General features: G+C 40.6%; 1 protein-coding gene, 1 long non-coding RNA gene and 1 pseudogene across 3 annotated transcripts in view; all 3 read right to left on the bottom strand.

Annotated features, from left to right (window-relative positions):
* Nucleotides 1-5,370: 5,370 nt before the first annotated feature.
* LOC146396861 (uncharacterized) lies at nt 5,371-5,943 on the bottom strand. The gene is made up of 2 exons (XR_014828055.1): nt 5,583-5,943; nt 5,371-5,542 (listed from the first exon to the last, which is right to left on the bottom strand). It is a non-coding gene; the product is annotated as an uncharacterized LOC146396861 (long non-coding RNA).
* A 1,658-nt stretch (nt 5,944-7,601) lies between these two features.
* Nucleotides 7,602-22,342, bottom strand: part of SUPV3L1 (Suv3 like RNA helicase) — a 29,291-nt gene continuing 14,550 nt past the window's right edge. Inside the window, exons 8-15 of the mRNA XM_001928898.7 lie at nt 20,634-20,725; nt 19,189-19,369; nt 18,020-18,113; nt 15,813-16,032; nt 13,100-13,180; nt 12,576-12,752; nt 10,875-11,023; nt 7,602-10,180 (exon numbers count right to left, since the gene is read on the bottom strand). Coding sequence (XP_001928933.3) covers nt 9,745-10,180; nt 10,875-11,023; nt 12,576-12,752; nt 13,100-13,180; nt 15,813-16,032; nt 18,020-18,113; nt 19,189-19,369; nt 20,634-20,725 — 1,430 coding nt within the window. The 3' untranslated portion in view covers nt 7,602-9,744. The remainder of the gene's footprint in view (nt 10,181-10,874; nt 11,024-12,575; nt 12,753-13,099; nt 13,181-15,812; nt 16,033-18,019; nt 18,114-19,188; nt 19,370-20,633; nt 20,726-22,342) is intronic.
* Nucleotides 15,131-15,677, bottom strand: LOC100154753 (large ribosomal subunit protein uL23 pseudogene; annotated as a pseudogene). The gene has a single exon (XR_299439.4). The product of XR_299439.4 is annotated as a large ribosomal subunit protein uL23 pseudogene (transcript).

Here is a 22,342-nt window from a genome sequence, read left to right as displayed (position 1 = left end):
GCTTACCCACTGTGGTACACTGGCTCTCACTAACCCGGAAGAAAATCACACGGGAAATTCAGGGCCTGAGTTAGGAAAACTGGCCCAGTGGAAAGTGCAAAGGCTCTGGGTTCCCATTTTGGCTCTGCCCTGACTGAAGACAAAGGCTCCAAATTCATATCTGTAAAGAGTTCATGGCTACCTTGGTGGTCATTTTGGAGAATGAAAGTAAATGAGATCACATTGAGAGAGCCAGGCGGCCGGCAATGGGCACACGAACAGCATCTCTTTAACCTAAGCCTTCACCTGGCTAGGTAGCCCTTCTTAAAATTGCTCTTTCATCTCCTTTCATTTGGTCCCTCGGGGTAAGAAAATGCATACACTCCTTTCAGTACATTCAGTAAAACATAACCATATACCATGATATCACTAAGTGGAATCTGAAAAATAAAACAAATTAGTGAATATAACAAAAAAGAAAGAGACTCACAGATGTGGAAAATAAACTAGTGGTTACCAATGGGAAGAGGGAAAGGGGAGGGACAAGATGGGAGTAAACTACCACATATAAAATAAATAAGCTATGAGGATCTATTGTACAACACAGGGTATATAGCCAATATTTTGTAATAACTACAAATGGAGTATAACCTTTAAAAATTGTGACTCACTATCTGAAATGTATATAATATTATACATTAATAATAAATAAATAGGAATTCCCTTTGTGGCTCAGTGAAAACTAATTCAACTAGTATCCATGAGGATGTGGGTTCAATCCCTGGCCCCGCTCAGAGGGTTAAGGATCTGGAGTTGCCTAGAGCTATGATGTAGGTTATAGATGCAGTTTGGATCTGGAGTTGCCGTGGCTGTGGTATAGGCCAGCAGCTACAGCTCTGATTCAACCCATATCCTGGGAACTTCTATATGCCACACCTGAAGCCCTAAAAAATTAATTAAATAAACAAAATTCAAACAACTTCAAAAAAAACATAAATGTAAATCATTAGAAGGTAGCAGTTCCACTTACTGGAATTATAGAAACAATTAGGAATTTTATAAATATTTTACTTCTGTTACTAAGAATAGATCTTGAATTCTGTTTTTTTAATGAAATGTCCAAAGTTAAGTTGTGAATAATATAAATCAGTCTGACCTGCTGATATTCCACTTGCTACAAAAGAATAAGAAAGAGAGTGTGTGAAAGAACAAACTGCCATAAAAGAAAGTCAATGTAGAAACTTCCAAACCCTGCCAGCAGTTACAGTTACTATGGTGTCTCCATGGGAGCAACTATGAATGAAGCAGAAATGTTAACTTCAGCAAGTTTCAAAAGAATACTACTAACAGTTTTTTATAGGTTTATTTCTGACCCAAGAATAGTCAGAGAATGCTCATGAAGAAATGAGCATGTACGTTAACTATATTCCAATAAAAACTAATTTTTTATATTTTTTTAGGGCCACATCCACGGCACATGGAGGTTCCCAGGCTAGGGGCTGAATTGGAGCTGTAGCTGCTGGCCTATGCCACAGCCACAGCAATGAGGGATCCGAGACATGTCTGCATCTGCGACCTATACCACAGCCCACGGCAACGCTGGATCCTTAACCCGCTGAGGGAGGCCAGGGATCAAACCTTCGTCCTCATGGATACTAGTTAGATTCACTTCTGCTGAGCCACAATGGAAACTCCCAATTAATTAATTTTTAAAATGAGTATTTCATATGTAAATAATACCTAAATAAATTTGATTTAAAAAAAAAGAAAGGTTCCATTTGTGGCTCAGCGATTAACGAACCCGACTAGGATCCATAAGGATGTGGGCTGAATCCCTGGCCTTACTCAGGGGGTTAAGGATCCTGTGCTGCTGTGAGCTGTGGTGTAGGTTGCAGACTTGGCTCGGATCCAGCGTTGCTGTGGCCTGTGGCATGGGCTGGTAACTGTAGCTCCAATTCAACCCCTAGCCTGGGAAACTCCATGTGCTGCAGGTGTGGTCCTAAAAAAAAAAGAAAAAGAAATCAATTACATGCAAATTATTTTTTATCATTACTGTACATTAAGAGCTATATTTGTCTCAAGGAGAGACAAGTCGTATAAGGAATTGCAATTCATACGGCTCTTAACATTTTCCAGTTGTTATAATCTCAATTGCACAAAATAGCAAACTACCTGAGTTCCCGTCGTGGCACAGTAGTTAATGAATCCAACTAGGAACCGTGAGGTTGTGGGCTCAATCCCTGGCCTTGCTCAGTTGGTTAAGGATCCAGCATTGCCGTGAACTGTGATGTAGTTCACAGACAAGGCTTGGATCCCACGTTGCTGTGGCTCTGGCGTAGGCCGGCAGCAACAGCTCTGATTAGACCCCTAGCTTGGGAACCTCCATATGCTGCGGGAGCGGCCCTAGAAAAGGCAAAAAGACAAAATAAATAAATAAATAAATAAAATAGCAAACTCCAAAAAGCAAATGAGACTTTTGGCTAAGCCTGGTATAAACCCACAAGGACAAGAGAGCTTAACACAATTTAGAAGACAGAAAGCTGACAGAGAAGTAAGAGCTTATCAGAGAAAACAGTGACACCTAAGAGTCTGCAGAGAGTGATTCTTCTGAGAAACAAGCAATGACAATGGTAACTCTAGAAATGCTCAGGAATGGAGGCCCTGGTACTTGAAAAAAGCAAGAGGCAAAGAGAGAGAGAGAGGAGGGCTGGCTAAAAGTCTACATTAAAAAAGCATTTAGGGCCCAGTTGTGCCCCTCTGTCCAGAGCCATGACCACCTCTAGCCCTACAGAACAGCTGTTCATTCTCTGTAGAGACTGAACCCAGTAGGCTCTGGTCTTGGGATTTTCAGGTACCATGTGAAGTGGGAGTGAGGCATAAGATGGAAAACAGGACCACCAACTGAAACCTTCAATCAACAATGAGACCCCAGAGTTCCTGTCATGGTTCAGTGGTAATGAACCTGACCAGTGCCCATGAGGGTGCGGGTTTGATCTCTGGCTTCGCTCAGTGCTTTAAGGATCCCATGTTGCTGCGAGCTGTGGTGTAGGTCACAGATGCAGCTTGGAGCTGCCACTGCTGTGGCTGTGGCTGGCAGCTGCAGCTCTAATTTGATCCCTAGCCTGGGAACCTCTTTTAGGGCCTGGGGACCCCTGGCAGCTTGGGCCCTGAAACAGAAAAAAACAAAACAAAACAGTGAGACCCCAAACCACTTTTTTCTGTCCAGTTTTTACCAACAGACATCTATCTGTAAATAACACTTTCTTCTCTCACTAGGAGGAGTTGGTGGTGGCAGGGTGGGATCCGGTTTTTTCTCTGGTAAAAACTAAATAGCCTCAGATATGGAAAAGGCAAAACAAACATCTACAGATGTGGAAAGGAAAAACAATAGAGAGTGAACAGGTGTAGTTGCTGGGAGCTTGGAGAGGAGGATTATGTGAAGTGCAGAGAAATTTTTAGGGCAGTGGAACTGTTCTGTATGATGCAGTAATGTGAAGGCATAACACAATACATTTATCAAAACCCCTTACAATTTTATACCACAATGAATTTAATGTATGTGAGTTTAAAATATTTAGATCATGGATGCAATGTAGAATAACAAAGAAAATGCATTACAAATGATGAAACAGCCTCACGGAAGGAGCTGGGGAGAAAAGATGCTGACCTACCTAACTCTGTAAATGAGCAGAGTCAGTAAGACTAAAGGCAAAAGGAACTACAGGTAACACTGTTGATAAAGCTGACTCCCCCAGGAGCATGGCTTAATGATTCTGAAACATGTACAGTCTGGGAATTCCCTGGTGATCTAGTGGTTAGGACTTGGCCCTTTCACCGCTGAAACATGTACAGTCATCTCTCAGTATTCATGGGAGATTGGTTCCAGGAGCCCCTACAGACACCCAAATCTGCAGATGCTCAAGTCCCTTACATAAAAAGTTGTAGTAGAATGAATACAGTTGGCCCTCCATATCTGCAGGTTTCACTTCTGCAGATATAGAGGGCTGAACATATATTGGAATTAGACGAGTAAGTGGAGGGTGGCGGGAAGTAGTTTTCTCACTGTTGAAGTGGGGGGCTCCAGACAAGCAAGGAGAGAAGGCTAAAATGATCCTGCTCCATATTCTGGATTAGAACTGTGGCCATCAGTATAAACTCACGATTAGCTTAATAAAGATAGAGATGAATATCTACATATGTGTACACATAAGTATCTGTAGATATGTGTATGTACATGAGTTGGTATACCCTGCTCACATAGTTCCTCGCTCTGTGAGCAGAGGGACCCTAGAAGCAATGATACCCTGTAGCAATAAGTATAACTAGCACTCAGAGCTTGGTTTTTAATATCATCCTCGAAAACAAACAACAAAAAACAAAACCAGTGTTCCTTGGAGAAATGTCTGATTCTAGAGCTAGGCAGAATAATATATACAAGAGGGGCCTGGAGCATCTTATATTGCCAAAAAAATAACAATGCTAAAAAACAAATGATGGGGATACAACAAAGGGATATAGGAGTCAACCCAAAGAGCTCATGATAACCATGCTAGAACAATCTGAGCAACGAGATAAAGTATTATTGGATTATAACCCAAAGTATAAAATAAACCCCCATCAATCCCTACTAATATAATCAGATGAAAAAGTATGTATATAAATGTGGGAGAAGACAAATCTTCCCTGCAGAAGGATTCTAAACAATTTACGTAGGTACTTCCCTTCCCCCAACACCCAGGGAGATGGAGCATAATCCCCACTCCTGAAACATGGGCTGTGCAGAGTGGCTTCCTTCCAAGCACGCAGCGTGAAAAGGCGGTGGGGAAGACTGGGGAAAGTACCTGTACTGTGGAGAAACCTGACAAACACTACCCCAGCCAGATGATCAAAGTTAACTTCAACAGAGACGTCCATGGTATGTACCTTTGCTATGGCGTGGTAAGAATAGTACTTTACCTCTGTGGTCTTCCTCTCAAAAACCCGTAACTTCAGGCTAATTCTAAGACACATCAAACAAATCCCAATTAAGGGACATTCTGTAGTACAATACGTGACTAGGGCTCCTCAAAGCTGTCAGAGTCATCAAAAGCAAGGAAAGCCTGAGAAACTATCACAGCCAAGAGGAGTCCAAAGAGGCGTGACATCTAAATGCAATGAAGGATTCTGGATGGAACCCTGGAACAGAAAAGGGACATTAAGTTAAAAATTAAGGAAGCCTAAATAATAATAATTATTATTAACTTTAGTTAATAGTGATACATCAGTCTTGGTTCTTTAATGATAACAAGTCTACCACACTAATGTAAGATGTTAAAAATAGAGGAAACTGGGTGTGGCTATCTGAAAACTCTGTCTTATCCTTATAACTTTTCTGTAAATATAAAACTATTCTAAAATTTTTTTAAGTTTATTTTTTAAAAACCCTATAGATGCTGATATTTGGGGAATACACTAAAAAACAAACAAACAAACAAACAAACAAACAAAAAAAACCAACAACAGCTTATACCCCATAGAGCTAAAGCAATCATGAGAGAGAACAAAGCTAGAGGCATCGCAATACCTGATTTTAAGCTATAACAAAGCTAGAGGCATCGCAATACCTGATTTTAAGCTGTATTACAAAGATATAGCAATCAAAAGTCTGGTACTGGCAATAAAAACAGGAGAAACAGACAACAGAGTTGAAAGCGCTTATTTCTGGCTGTTAAAGCTGTGTTGGAGTTTGATCATGGCTCAGCAGGTTAAGAACCCAGTGTTTGTTACTGCTATGGCTCTGGTTACAGCTGTGGCAGGTTTGATCCCTGGCCCAGGAACTTCCAAATGTCATGGACATGCCCCCCACCCCACGCCCAAAATGCTGTATATAAATTCTTTAGATAAGAATTAATTTCTTTTAATGACAAGCTTATTTGGCTTATGTATATAGAGTTAGAGGTAAGTACTGTGCAGAAGTGTGGCTTAGGGGAAAGTTCTTTTTTTTTTTTTTTTTTTTTGTCTTTTTGTCTTTTGTTGTTGTTGTTGCTATTTCTTGGGCCGCTCCTGCGGCATATGGAGGTTCCCAGGCTAGGGGTTGAATCGGAGCTGTAGCCACCAGCCTACGCCAGAGCCACAGCAACGCGGGATCCGAGCTGCGTCTGCAACCTACACCACAGCTCACGGCAACGCCGGATCGTTAACCCACTGAGCAAGGGCAGGGACCGAGCCCGCAACCTCATGGTTCCTAGTCGGATTCGTTAACCACTGCGCCACGACGGGAACTCCATGGGGAAAGTTCTTATCTCCAAGTAAGATACATATGGTCAACATCCCTCTATTTATCAGTTTTGCTTTGTTCTGGCTGCACCTATAGCATGTGGAAGTTCTCTGGGCCCAGGGATTGAACCCACACCACAGCAGCAACCCAAGCTAGCTACAGTGACAACACTGGATCCTTAACCTGTTGTACCGCAAGGGAACACCCATTTATAAATTTTTAAATAATAACAGTAAGTGATAAACATGCCAGGAAAATGAAAATGACCACAATATTGTAAATCAACTATACATCAACAAAACTTAAGAAAATGAAAATTTAGCTGTTAAAGAATAAGGCAATTTGTGAACATTACACATTACTTACATGTAATTTTAAGGAATTAAAAAAAAATATATATATATACATATGATCCTAACCTAACTACAAGCACTTGAGAAAAAAACTATTTCCCAGCAGGGAACTATGAGTTCTCCTCCAATTTACAGGTGTGTAAAATACCAGTTTAAAGCAGTCACTGAGGTTAGTTACAATACTCTACCGAGCCTCTATAAGCTCCAGGACTTTTTTCAAGGGCCTGGACTGGATAGAGAGCACATGATATCAAATTTCTGGGCAGATTCTAAAAGAGTATAGCATTAAAAGACCAAGTTCAAAATTGCCTTCCGAACCCAAATTTACCAAAAGTAGCTTTTTTTCTAAAGGAAAGTTTTATCCTTTTTTTGGGGGGGGCTCTTTTTAGGGCTGCACCTGCAGCAATGGAAGCTCCCAGGCTAGGCGTCAAATCAGAGCTGCAGCTGCTGACCTATACCACAGCCACAGAAAGACCAGATCCAAGCCTAGTCTGTGACCTACATAGCTCACAGCAACACCGGATCCTTAACCCACGAAGCGAGGTCAAGGATCGAACCTGTGTCCTCATGGATACCAGTCAGAATCATTTCCGCTGAACCACAATGGGAACCCCCAAAAGTAGCTTTTTAAATTGTCTTCAAAGCCTGACCCTGTTTCAAAAGGTTTTTTCCTCCCTTTTTATGACATGTTTTTCCCATAAAGACAACTCTTATCTGCTTATCATCTGTGTAGAGTTGTCCCACTGTGATAACACTGACAATTTATAAGTATATTTATAGTTATCTCTGTTCAAATTTATGTATTTTACAGCTATTAAATAGAGCAAAATAGCCTAATTTTTGTATCCATTTGCTTACGAAACCCCAACTTTTCATTATATTCTCAGGTTTTTTTTGAATTGGACACACACAGAATGACTGTATCATAATTAGACTCCCAGTTCTAAGAATCTTTGGTGATTTAAGACGACAGTTTTGTGATTCACGGTTAAGACATTTTTCAAAAGCCCCAATTCCATTTTGTAGATTTATATTCAACCATAAATACAATATACAAAGCATTACAAGTCATTGGTTATTATTCTTAACCAGTTATGTACTAAACACATTTTATTAAATTACCCAGATCTATACTGATAGAACTGAGGTCAGCATCTAAGCCTCAGTCCATACCCAATGTTGATGCTCAGGTGAATCCACAATAGTCCAAGAAGAGTTTTCAGGCAGGTGTTTCAATGCCTGTTAGAAAACTGCAAGGAAAAAAGAAGTTGTGTTTTGGAAAAATTGAGATGACTCGAGTGAAATGTATGCCTGGAACTTAGCTGCCCAGAAGCCCACAAAGATAAGTGGCGTGTCAAATTTACAGCAGAGGAGGATCAAACTGTTTTCAGTGACAATTTCAGATACTGTAGAAAATTATTCAGGAACACCACAATTCTATATTTCCTTTTTCATGTCACCTGATTTCACCTTTCTTGAATCTCTTCTCTGCCTAGCCACAGAGCTCTCCTCTTCCACAGAGCAAGGAGAGGTGAAAGGTAAGCTATCACTAGTATTTATAAACACCCTTCAGCTCAACGTTCAAGCAACACTTCCGTTAAGGCACTCCCATCTCAACTCTTATCTGAGGCTTCACTAACATTTAACTTGCCTAAGTTTGCAAGTGTGTTGCCTAAGCGTCTTCTCTGACTTACCAATTCTGGCTTCCAAAGTGGAGAAAGTAGGAGAATAACCCTCTAAGTGATGTATCTCATCACTTAACTACAAGACCAAATGCACTGTCCAGTTCAGCTTATGGGTGTTTCTTGAGACCATCTGGGCAAGAATGGACTGTCTACTATGGTGTAAATCACAGTGGGAAGCAAGTTCTAGAAGCTAAAGTTGTTCAGCTGCAAAATACCAAAAGAAAGATGCCCTTTCCAGGCATTTCACTACTGTTTATGCTCAAGCAAGGGAGAGAGTCAGTGCCACCTGTTCAGCCTTCTATAAAGGCAAAGGTTAGAAGAATAAAGACTGCTACCTCAGTTAAATGAATTATCATCTGAACTCTGAACTACAGAAGAAAAAGTCAGAAGATAACTTTGCAAACTTGACTGTTCCTTAATCCAATTGCAACCAAATCCGTTTAATCCCTAGTCCGAAGTCAGCCTCAATTTAGCAGTTGCTCAGGAAATTAGTTTAGTTCTTCGAATGACCTGAGAGTTCAATTCACAGCTCAGAATGTGCCCAAACCTTCAGGTTCACTTATAAAACACTGCCTGTATAGCAGGTCCTGTGGTAAATTGCATCTCATCACACTTAACCTCACAACAACTCTGGGTAGGCTTTATTGCCCATCTTTTTCAGTTGGAGAGATCAAACTGAACAAAGGGCAAGGTCACTAAGCTGGTAGCAGTGAGAAGCTAAACCAAGGCCTGTGCAACTCCAAAGTCTATGGCCTTAAGCTGGTTTTAGCCACGTCTCTATTCAAGGCCTAAAACTTTCTTGGACAAGTAAAGGCCACTATGCATCAGAGTGGCCTCTGGACATGGGAAGATCACTCTTTCTATGTAAAATAGCCCACCAACGACTACCACTCTCTTCCCTTATTCTACTTCTTTCTAGCATTTAACTCTGCAAATTACATCTATGCATTCAACTATATTCCAGGCACCACAGATCAAGCAGTGAACTAGATAGACAACAATGGCCCTCAGAGAGCTGACATTATTTGTTAACTTATTCCTATCAATATATCAAAATATGATCTCCATAAGGGCAGGAATATTATGTCTCATTTTGTATTTCCAGCACAAAGACTAGCCTCTGGGCACGGGTACAACAAACAGCAATGTTTGTCAAAGAATTCCACCCATGACATCGTCAGCAAAGGTTTAGGAAACTGGTCAAAACAATTCATCAAACTGATTTTATCCTCATGCAGAGTTCTTTTCAGTGCATTGTCTTAGTGATATACTACAAATGGCCATTAAATGAGGCTTTAAATAAAATCTCTTGAACATGGAAACAAACAGCAGTTTAGTCATCCTTAAGAGTGAATTTTTTTAAGCCAAAAAACCCAGTAAAAAGCCACAGTACCATAGCAGGCAGTAAATGCATATAAAGAAAAAAAAAAAGATTTTAAAATAGATTTTATTGGCAAAAATAAAAATAAAACTAATCTGAATCAGGATCCTTCTTCTTTCTTCTTGTCCCTTTTGAGTAAGTTCCAGATTCTGTTCTTTCTTTGCCATGCTCAGTTTGTTGTGTCATCCACTCTTTCTCCAGCTGTTTCAGCATGTCTGCAGTGAGGAGGCCTTGCTGCACCAATCTGGAAGCAAGGGATTTCTCTCCTGCAGCAGGGCTGAGGGGCTCCGCAGCTTTACTCCCTAAAGCTTTGGTGCTGCGATTCCTTCTGGCTTGGCTCTTTAATGTTCCTGACAAACGGGATGAGCGCTCTGCTGACAAGCCCTCCAAATTCAGCAGTTTATGCGTCTCTGAAATTTTAATCAGTTTGGTGATGTTGTGTACACCATCTTGGATAATACCATCTAGTTGTTTCTGAAGATCTCGAACAAGGCTGGCATCTGGAAACATATCTATGAACCGGTAGCTGGAAAAAAGACATATTACATTATAGGAACAAATCTTATTAGCCACTGGACTAATCTCAATGACAACTATGTCTTGACACTAATTAATTCCAAATGTTCTCTTTTTTGCAAACTGTGTCCAGCGCCTTTGCTTAACCTTTACTTCTGCACCAACACAACTGAGGGTTATGTCATTATAACAGAGCGGGTTATTATTCATATCTTAAGTGATTCCAATATGTCCCTGTGATAGGACAAGCCTGGCTTTGAGAATCACTGATCTAGAGCAGCATCTCTCAAACTGTGGTGTATACATGAATCACTCTCCATCTAAAAATGGAGAATATGATTAGGTCTGGGGTGGGCCTGACAGTCTCTATATGCTTTTTTTCTCTCTTTTAAAAAAAACTGCTAATATTCTTTTTTTATAAGCTCCCAGGTGGTACCAATGCTTTTGGTTCAGGGACCATCATTTGTGGTCCACAAGGATTTAGTGGACTTTTTCACCTACCTTTCTAAACCAGAATCCTAAGAACTCCTTAAGTCATTTTTGGAATGGGTATGAACTAGGCTCAACTGCCTTAATGGACAATAAACACAAAAGAGCACCCTGCAAATATGTGCCTAATTTGAAAATGCAAAATACCATCATAAAACCTTTGATTTGCCCTATTACTTAAAAAAATGAGAGCACATAAAGGAAAAATGTAGTACCTTAGCCACAGGTAGAGATCCAAGACATCATGAACAGCCTCAAGATCCATGAGGTCTTTAATATTCTTAGGTGGAAGTAATGGCCATTTAATATATCGGCGTAACCATGAGAAGGTCAGGGGCTCATTTCTGCTATACTGCCTGGCAAACTGAGAGAAACAGAAGCAAGGAGTTTGGTGAAATCACCTCAGTCTGTGATTAAGAAAAAAAAAAAAAGATGACAGGAGTTCCAGTCGTGGCTCAGCAGAAATGAATCTGGGCCATCAATCTTAAGAAACATATTTCCTAGGTAAATACCCACACATGGAACATCTCTAAGACATATTAAGGGAAAAAGAAAAAGGCAAGTTGCAGACAAACGCATTATAACATTTATAGGAAAACATATCCGCCCAACAAAATGAGAATTTCTACTTATACAGGTAAGTAGGCAAACGTAACAGAAAAGATCTGCAAGGATACACATAAACTCGTAATAGTAATTATGTCAGAGAATTGAGACTAGGGTGGTAGCCCAAAGTAACCTATGTCTAATGTTTTAATTCCACGCAAAAAAAAAAAATTGTATTACTTATATAATTCTAAAATAATTTAAGATGTAAATTTAGAAATAGAGTTGAGGAGTTCCCACTGTGGTGCAGAGGGTTAAGAACCTTACTGCACCAGGTCACTGAGGAGGTGCAGGAGCAATCCTAGACCTGGTGTGCTGGGTTAAAGGGTCTGGCATTGCACAGCTATGGCTCGGATTCAATTCCTGGCCCAGGGAATTTCCATATGCTGCAGGTGCTGCCTTAAAACAAAAAAAAAAGGAGAGAGATTTGAGGAGTTCCCAGTGTGGTATGGTGGATTAAGAATCCGACTGCAGGAGTTCCCATCATGGCACATCGGAAATGAATCCCGCTAGGAACCATGAGGTTGCGGGTTTGATCCCTGGCCTCACTCAGTGGGTTAAGGATCCAGCGTTGCCGTGAGCTGTGGTGTAGGTCGCAGATGAGGCTCGGATCCCATGTCGCTGTGGCTGTGGCCCAGGCCAGCAGCTATAGCTCCGATTTGACCCCTAGCCTGGGAACTTACATATGTTGTATGTGTGGCCCTAAAAAAAAAAAAAAAAAAAAAAAAAGAGGAGACTTTTGGGTTTAGTGGGGAGGGCCCTCTAAGCAGAAGCAGGGGGAGAGCAAGAGCCCAGAGAGGTGAGAGGACATGGCAGAAACGGAAGTTCAGCTCCCACTGCTCTTTCATGCCGCCTTGTTCGGGTGAATCTTGCGCTCCTCAGAAGTCAGAGATTTGCATCTCTACCCGATGAGTTAAAATAAAAGGGGCTGGAATCTTGGCACCAAATAAATTCATGCAGTGCCTTATAGTTGAGAAAAATGAACATTATTGCCACTCCCTTCCAAAAAATATCACCCAACACCAATGAGGAAAAAGTGTATCATCAAAGACCCAATTCCCTTGAAAAACTACACTTAATTACTCTTGTTTTAGCGTCTTCAAAAAGGCTACCATATAAGCCCAAATACAAAGCAATAATTCCCCCTTTCCCAAAAAATTATCTGCAAGAAAAAAAGTCATTTTAAAATTTAAGTTTTTAGATAGTATTTCATGTTAGAAAGTACTCTCTGATAGCTTTATTTTGAATAACAAAGTATTGTTCAGGGAAAATGCATCAACCTGAAACGACTCAGAATATCAAAGACTTACCTGTAACAACGAAGAACAGACAAAAGGCTGCTTCTTGTTGATAGGGGCTGTGCAGAAAACATACCTCACTCGTAGACTTAATGGAATGTGCTGGATCAACTCTGCAGAAAATTTAAAATCATCCATATTGCAGACAAAATACTGCCCATCAACTTGTGAAAAATCTACAAAAATATCCTGGGGGGGAAAAACATATTAAATTACTGGACTGCCTAGGTGGGCATGAAAAAAGTACTCCAGTCTACAAAAGAGAATCACTTTAATCCAGTAACAGACTTCCAGCAAGGCTAGCTTAATTCGCTGCTTCCTCAAGCTAACAGACTTCCTCTACAGCCTTCCCAATATGAAATACTCCTCAGGACAAAAGTCTCACAAGATTTTGAGAGAAGACTTCCAATTTCAAAATAAACTTCATAAATAGCAATCTCATAAAAACCAACTATCCATTCATGTCCATGAGGTTAACCAGTAATTGTCTGACATATCAACATTTTTAGAAAAGATATTTAAGAGTTTCTACTTACAATGAGATTAGAAAGCGTTGTGTCAGGGAGATGGTAGGCAAACATTTCAATCTGTTCAGCAGTTGGATGAAGACCAGCTGCCTTTAGTAAAAAAGAAAACAACCATAAGCTTTTATCTTTTTAAGGATAAGTTTTCTTAAGTTATTTCAAGATTCAGGTTAAGCTCTTGCCAAATAAGTGACAACAATTTGAGCAAAACAGAGAAAAGCATCATATTCTGCCATGTATTACCAACTAGGAAAGCTGATGAGATAATTTAGTAAAACTAACCAAGTATAACCATTAAGTAATTAATCTTTTGCCTCTATTTTGGCTATATTTCTAAAATCTATAATGATCTGATAGAGTATCAAAAATATTTGCCAGGATCTCAATTATCTCCACTGAACAAAAATGAACAAGGAAAACCCAATCACTTTAATCAGGACAATAAAACTGAGAGACATACATAGAATAGTAAATGTCTAGGAGTTCCCATCATGGCTCAGCAGAAATGAATCTGACTAACATGCATGAGGACGCAGTTTCAATCCATGACCTTGCTCAGTGGGTTAGGGATCCGGCATTGCTGTGAGCTGTGGTGCAGGTCGAAGATGCGGCTCAGATCCCCAGTTGCTATGGCTCTGGCGTAGGCCAGCGGCTACAGCTCCGATTCGACCCCTAGCCTGGGACCCATATGCTGCAAGTGTGGCCCTAAAAAGACCAAAAAAAGAAAAGAAAACATCTAAAGTAGAGGTCAGTTATCTTTAACTGTGTATTGCAATGCTAAGAATTGCCCATAGGTAAGTACAAGCAAGAAAAAAAGGGAATGGGAAAAAGAAAGAGGAAAGGAAGAGAGAGACATGGGAGGAAGGTTGAGTATGAACACAAGAAATGAGGGAATAGGATGAAAATGAGTGAGTTCCATTATCAACCACACTCTCAACAAAAGCTACAGAAATGACTTCCGCCATAGCATTCCTCCAGGAATTTTTTCTTGTATTATCTCATTTATATACTCCTTTACTCAGAGTAACTAAAAATGAGATGAGCCACATTAAGTGAATTTTCCAGGCAAACTTTAAATTATAACAGTTTGTTTAAAATACATACATTTCCTTGGAGTTCCCATCATGGCTCAGTGGTTAACGAATCCCACTAGGAACAATGAGGTTATGGGTTCGATCCCTGGCCTTGCTCAGTGGGTTAAGGATCCGGCGTTGCTGTGAGCTGTGGTGTAGGTTGCAGATGTGGCTCAGATCCCACGTTGCTGTGGCTCTGGTGTAGGCCGGTGGCTACAGCTCTGATTAGACCCCTAGTCTGGGAACTTCCATATGCCGCAGGAGCGGCCCTAGAAAAGGCAAAAAGACAAAAAAAAAAAATAAATTTAAAAATAAATAAATAAATAAAATACGTACACTTCCGCCTCATTGACTACACTAACCAAAATTTAACCTTGTCTTTACCGGCTTCAAAGCTTTATAGCTGAATGCTGTTTTTAGCCCACACTCAATGGTTTCTTCTATTTTAAAGTTTCTGGCAATTTTCAAACTGCTGATGTAACCGAGTGTCCAAAAGTTATGCAGCTGTGTCCCATCTCCACCTACTGCTAGATTATAGGAAGAACTAAGGGGAAATCAGGTTTACTAAACTTGTTACATTACAGTTGCATTTCTAAAATCTGAATCTTTCACTTGCTTATCACTCTCTGACCAAGGAGGTCTCTATTAGGCCTCTCAAAAGCAAAACAGCAAGGCTTTCTCAACATGATTTTCTTTCTTTTTTCTTTTCTTTTCTTTTTTTTTTTGGTCTTTTTAGGGCTGCATCCATGGCACATGGAGGTTCTCGGGCTAGGGGTTGAACCGGAGCTGCAACTGCAGCGACAGACCCACAGCGACACCAGATCCAAGCCACATCCGTGACCTATGCCTGGCATGTGACAACACTAGATCCTTTAAGCTACTGAGTGAAGCCAGGGATTAAACCCACATCCTCATGGATATTAGCTGTGTTCCTAACCCGCTAAGCTACCATAGGAATTCCTTGACATGATTTTCTTTTTTTTCTTTTTTTAGTGATAACTTTTATATTTAGAATTAGCCAGCTGGACTCAATTTAGATGATCCCAATTTTGTTAGCAACATCCAAAGCATCACAGTCAGGAGCTAGTCGAACATATGCCTTTTTCTCTCCATCAGGCCTGATCAAAGTGTTGACCTTAGCCACATCAATATCATAGAGCTTCTTCACAGTCTGTTTAATCTGGTGTTTGTTGGCCTTGACATCCACAATGAACACAAGTGTGTTGTTGTCTTCTATCTTCTTCATGGCTGACTCAGTGGTGAGATAGAACCTGATGATGGCATAGTGGTCAAGCTTGTTTGTCCTAGGGGCGCTCTTCCGAGGATATTTGGGCTGCCTTCTGAGTCGCAGTGTTTTGGGCCGTAGGAAGGTGGGTGACGTCCGGATCTTCTTTTTTTTGTCGCTGTGGATGCCTTTCAACACTGCTTTCTTGGCCTTCAAAGTCTTTGCTTTGGCTTTGGCTTTGGGAGGGGCAGGGGCTTCCTTCTTCGCCTTCGGTGCCATCTTCGTGAAAAGCTTGACATGATTTTCATGGCACAAAATTTTCTTTGGCTTATTTGTTTCCAGGTGTCTGAGGCAAGTCTAAAAAGAGGGTGAAGGAAGGAATCACTGTTTCCCACAGAGAAGAAGCAATTACTATGTTACACCCTACCTTTATAGGATCCACAGGTCTACTCAAAATTTCCTTTAATAAATTGAGATCTTCTCGATGCATTGTTGTAACCTCTCCTTCTTTAAATTTCGAACTGAATCTGCCAGCCCTACCAGCAATCTGCAAGGCTTGAGAAGTGGTGATTGGTTCTATTTCTCTCTCTCCCTTTTCATTGATACTGGGCTTCATAAGGGAGTAAAAAATAATTCTTCTTATGCTCCTGAAATAGAAATAAAAGTGATCTCAAGAACTACTGTCTCTCCATCATCTGGTTCATTGCAGAAATGCTCACTCTAATTTTAGTTTAAGCCTACTTGCAATACTGCCCACTGTTTACAAAATAAAGTCAAGGGGTTTGTTGATAATTCTTTTTTTTTTGTCTTTTTGCTATTTCTTGGGCCGCTCCTGCGGCATATGGAGGTTCCCAGGCTAGGGGTTGAATCTGAGCTGTAGCCACCGGCCTACGCCAGAGCCACAGCAGATAATTCTTTTTTTTAATTTTTAATTTTTTTCTTTTTACAGCCACAGCTGTAGCATATGGAAGTCCCTGAGCTAGGGGTCGAATAAGAGCTGCAGCTGTGGCCTACACCACAGCCATGGCAATGCCAGGTCCTTAACCCACTAAGTGAGGCAGCCAGGGATCAAACCCGCATCCTCACAGACACTATGTCAGGTCCTTAACCTGCTGAGCCACAATGGGAACTCCAGTAATTCTTCTTCCTCTCTTTAGTATTTTTTTAAAAAACTGTGTAAACTTAATAAAAAGCACCAAATTATATATTTAAAATGGTGAACCAGGAGTTTCTGCTGTGGTACAGTGGGTTAAGAATCCAACTGCAAAGGCTTGGGTCACTGCAGAGGCATGGGTTTGATCCCCATCCCAACACAGCGGGTTAAAGTATCCAGCATAGGCTGCAGCTGCAGTCCATATTCAATCCCTGGCCTGGGAACTTCCATAGGTCACGGGACTGAATTTGAATAAATAAATAAATAAATAAAGTAAAATGGGTGAACTGTACAGTATGTAAATTGTACCTCGATAAGGCTACCTTCTTACAAATAAACTACATAAAATGTTCTTAGGGCCACATGCACAGCACATGGAGGTTCCCAGGCTAGGGGTTTTATCGGAGCTGTAGCTGCTGGCCTACACCACAGCCACAGCAACATGGGATCCAAGCCTCGTCTGAAACCTACACCATAGCTCATGGCAACGCCGGATCCTTAACTCACTGAGCAAGGCCAGGGATCGAACCTACATCCTCATAGATGCTAGTCAGATTCACTTCCACTGAGCCAAGACGGGAACTCCTATAAAGTGTTCTTAAGCTGCTATTAAACACTGGCTGCTATTAATGGCTTTGAAAAGTTCTTCCATGCATAAAGGAATATTTCATTCCCCAGAGAGGGTTTAATACTGTTAACCCCTAAAGATAATGGTTGGCCACACTTGCATAACATGCACACACACTTGTTGACTCAGACACTGAAAATAAAGTCAGATAATGTAACAGGTTGGCAATGGGAGAGAGAGGCACTCAAAAGTCCTAGTGCTCAGAGTTTCCACTGTAGCTCAGTGGGTTAAAGACCCAGTGTTCTCTCTGTGAGAATGGAGGTTCGATCTCTGGCCTTGCTCAGTGAGTTAAAGATGTGATGTTGCTGTGGTGTAGGCCACAGCTGTAGCTCCGATTCAGCCCCTGGCCTGGGCACTTCCATTATGTTACAGGTGCAGCTGTAAAAAGGAATAAAAAATGTCCTAGTCTATGCGGTATTTTCACTTCATTCCCTCAAGAGGTGTTAAGTAAATTAATCTCAGATCTATAACACCCAGTCTCCTAAATCAAAGTATTTGGTCATTCTAATGCCAATTAGAAGGGTTTTTCTGTTGTTGTTTTTAATTTATTTTGCTTTTTAGGGCTGCACCCTCAGCACATGGAGGTTCCCAAGCTAGGGGTCTAATTGGAACTATAGCTGTGGGCCTACACAACAGCCACAGCAACACAGGATCCAAGCGACATGTGACCTACACCACACCTCACGGCAAGGCCAGATGCTTAACCCACTGAGCAAGGCCAGGAATCGAACCCCCAACCTCATGCTTCCTAGTCAGATTTGCTTCCACTGTGCCATGACAGGAACTCCTAGAAGTTTTCAAATTGCCATCTAACCCACTGAATACCCATAATTATTCAAAACAAATTACTTACAAATTAAGTCCCATGCCAATCGCATCTGTAGCAACCAGGATTTTGCATGGATCATCAGGATCATTAAACTTTTTTGCTTGAGCAAGTTTTGTCCCTAAAACAAGAAGTTTATGTTAAATCAGTGTTCTCAATCCTTTACTACATTATCTTGGACACCCTCACCTCCTACTCTTCATTTTTATGGACAAAACTGTCTCAAACTTGCTTCTTTATATCCTCAAATAGTCACTTATTCTTTGTTTTCAATCCTCTAAATATCCCCACACAGAACAATACAATCTCCTACCACATTAGCCTTGTCATTTCTGAGGACACTTATTAACAGATTTCAGGACTACAACTTAAAGAATATTACCAAGTTCACATTTATTTTAATGACATTTCTATAAGAAAATCATCAGCTCAACATTTAAAATAGTCTAATAATAGCAACATATAACAAGAGCTATAAATAATTAGAATACTTCTATCCTCACAAAGATGAACTAGAGAAACTTTTTTTTTTTTTTTTTTTAAGGGCTGCACCTGCAGCATGTGGGGGTTCCTAGGCTAGGAGTTGAATTGGAGCTGTAGACGCTGGCCTATGCCACAGCCACAGCAACATCATATCTGAGCCTCATCTGCGACCTACACCACAGCTCACTGCAATGCCAGATCCTTAACACACTGAGCAAGGCCAGGGATCAAGCCTGCGTCCTTATGGATAACTAGTCAGATTTGTTTCCGCTGAGCCACGACGGGAACTCCAGAACTAGAGAAATGTTTATATGACCTATAACAAATTATATACACCAAGAACCTTAATTCGTAATCTTCTACTGTGTTTTCTATATATAGCTCTACATAAGTGTCAAAAATTAAGAGATTTTGGAGTTCCTGTCATGGCTCAGTGGTTAATGAATCCGACTAGGAACCATGAGGTTGTGGGCTCAATCCCTGGCCTTGCTCAGTGGGTTAAGGATTCGGCGTTGCCGTGGGCTGTGGTGTACGTTGCAAACACAGCTCGGATCTGGAGTTGCTGTGGCTGTGGCATAGGCTGGCGGCTACAGCTCCAATTAGACCCCAAGCCCAGGAACCTCCATATGCCGAAGCACTGCCCTAGAAAAAGACAAAAAGAAAAAACAGAGAGACACATTTCATTTTCTATCATAATGAAAGTCAGTAATTACCAGGTGGGAGACTGCCATATATAACAGCTGATTCCAATCCCCGAATTTCAATCTGTCGACTCACAGAATAAATATCATTCTTGCTAAAACAGACAATGCAGTCCCCAGGCCGAAGGTTGTCTAAAGATTCTAGTGCGTGATCCAGCACAGAAATGGGGGTAAGCCTCTTGTAGGTTCGAACCTACAATAAAAGACATGAAATTGTAAAATAACACACCTAATTCACTTCTTCTAATTGTGAAAAACTCATAATCAAAGGTAAGCTAAAAACTGATATGTTCCAACTTTTTCAAGAGAAAATACAGAAAAACATTTATTTTGATATTTTAACTGTTACCATCAGTTCTCATTGGTATTTCTAAATTAATAAAATTTAATAGAGGGTTTCCTAAATTTTTAAAGCACTTGCATATATATTTGATTTTCATACCAACTTGGTAAGTTCAGAAGAGTTTACTGTTATGTTCATTGTATGAACAAGTAAAATTTTAAAAAAGAGTAAAATAGAGTCTAATAAAAGATTAGGTCTCTTGAGGATTTTTCCAATTCTAGCCTTCTGTGATTTGCCTAAAAACACAAAGTGAAAAACAGTAAAGCCAAGACTAGAACCCAGAATTTTTTCCACTACATTCTACTATCTCTTCCTGAAAGCTGAGCACAAAACTAATGGATCAATTCAAAAATATTTCATCTTATTACACATGTCTAATAAAGAAAACAAAAAGTATGATTAAATAGAATGAGTTACTTCCTACTTTTTTTTTTTTTTTTTTTTTTTTGTATTTTTGCCATTTCTTGGGCCACTCCTGCAGCATATGGAGGTTCCCAGGCTAGGGGTCCAATTGGAGCTGTAGCCGCCGGCCTACACCACAGCCACAGCCACAGGGGATCCGAGCCGTGTCTGCGACCTACACCACAGCTCACGGCGATGCCGGATCCTTCACCCACTGAGCAAGGCCAGGGATCGAACCCGCAACCTCATGGTTCCTAGTCGGATTCGTTAACCACTGCGCCACGACGGAAACTCCCTTCCTACTTTAAAAATTTGAAAAAGGGATATAAACTATCTGTACCAATTAGATCTATTTCAAAGGCCCCCATATCTGATATCTGAAACTTTGAAAATCATGAACATTTTCTGAGCCTCAAACTTCTTACATTTCTGATTTATTTAATTCTAAAGAAATCTGCTCAAATTCCAAAAGGTTTTGTTAGGAAAAGATAATCTCTGTACTTTTGGAGACGTAGAGTGTGATAGCCACTTGGACAGAACTTTGTATCATGAGGTTCAACCGACTATGTATGATCTACTCAACTATGAGGCAATGAAGCTTTCTTTTTAGTTATGTTCTGATTTCACCACTATCTGGGGACTAGGAAGCCACTGCCTGGGTATTCAGGGCTATTCACTATGCTACCTTCACAATGAAGCATATATCAAGTACCTCCACATCTTCCCCAGTTGTGTACATAAGCTCAGTAACCAGGTCAATAGCAGCAGATTCTCCACACAAATGGATTTCTTTAGCACAGAGTCCTGTTAAATCAAAAACTGGGATTTAAAAAAAAATTTTTTGGGCCACACCATGGCATGTGGAAGTTCTCAGGCCAGGGATTGAACCTGCACCACAGCAGGGACCCAAGGCTCTGCAGTGATAACACCAGATCCTTAACCCACTGAGCCTGAACCCCCAAGAACTCCAAGGGATTTTTTTTTTTTTTTGCTTTTTCAGGGCTGCACCCGTGGCATATGGAGGTTACCAGGCTAGGGGTTGAACCAGAGCTGTAGCTGCAGTCTTAAACCACAGACACAGCAACATGGGATCCGAACAGAGTCTGCACCTACATCACAGCTTGCAGTAAGGCCGGATCCTTAACCCACTGAGCAAGGCCAGGGATTAAACCTGAGTCCTCATGGATACTAGTCGGGTTCATTAACCATTGAGCCATGATGGGAACTCCAGATTTTCAAAAATTTCAAAGATATAAAATTAGATATTCAACACTTTACATAACAAAAATATTTTAAGTTTGCTTACCTATTGCTTTACAACTTTAGCAAGTGTTTTTGTAAATACTACCTATGTCTCAAACCTCAAAATAAAAATCTTCTAGTGGGCAAAAATTATCACCATTTTTATAAACCTCAGGGTGTTTCAACTACTTTGCAAGGGTTTGAGTCTACTTGAGGGTGAAGCCAGCCTCAACTAGAGCCTGGCATTCTGATGGTTAATACTGAACATCAGTCTTACACTTTTGTGTTTTAAATCAGGCTCCATGGAATCACTGAGGTGCCTAAGAGACTGGGAGGTAGAAGAAACTCCAAGCTCCTTATCCCTGAGCATATCCACTTTCATCTATCTTATATTACAGGCTCCAGTGCGCACTTTTGGTTTGAAGAAAGAGCTTGTTTATTTGTTTTTAAATTTGAAAACACTTGCCCTACAACATGCTGATCAAAAAGTCACTCAATAACAAGCAGGAGAAACATTCATTCCTGTCTGTGGACCTCAAGTCCACCTTCAGGAGCCTATACTAAAGAAATAAGGTAAATCAATAAAATGCCATAGCCACAAAGATTTTTACTGTATCATTAATAATAGGGAAAAATCTTCAACTCCTTCGAACAATTTACAATTTGTCTCCCATATCTACAGGTTCCACATTTGCACATTCAACCAACGATGGACTGAAAACATTCAATCTGTGGTTGGTTAAATTCATGGATGCAGAACCCATCTCCCACAAAAACCAAGGGAAGACTCAACAATACAGCTATTCAATGGAGAATAAACAATATTTAAAAAAACTTTTTGGAGTTCCCGTCATGGCTCAGCAGAAACAAATCTGACTAGGAACCATGAGGTTGTGGGCTCAATCCCTGGCCTCGCTCAGTGGGTTAACGATCCGACGTTGCCATGAGCTGCGGTGTAGGTCACAGACATGGCTCGGATCCTGCGTTGCTGTGGCTGTGGCGTAGGCTGGTGGCTACAGCTCCAATTAGACCCCTAGCCTGGGAATCTCCATATGCCTTGGGTGCTGGCCCTCAAAAGACAAAAGGACAAAAAAAAATAAAAAAAAAAAAAAAGTTTTTAAATTAAAATATAGTTAATTTACAATGTTATGCCAACTTCTGCTGTATAGAAAAGCGATT

Source organism: Sus scrofa, chromosome 14 (genome assembly GCF_054392235.1).
Source record: "Sus scrofa isolate SSC_HxYL_T2T_F1_AM1 chromosome 14, Sscrofa_HxYL_maternal_Yorkshire_Landrace_v2.0, whole genome shotgun sequence".
Lineage (NCBI taxonomy): Eukaryota > Metazoa > Chordata > Mammalia > Artiodactyla > Suidae > Sus > Sus scrofa.
The sequence above is the reverse complement of the archived record's forward strand: the minus strand, read 5'-3'. Positions and strand labels throughout refer to the sequence as shown.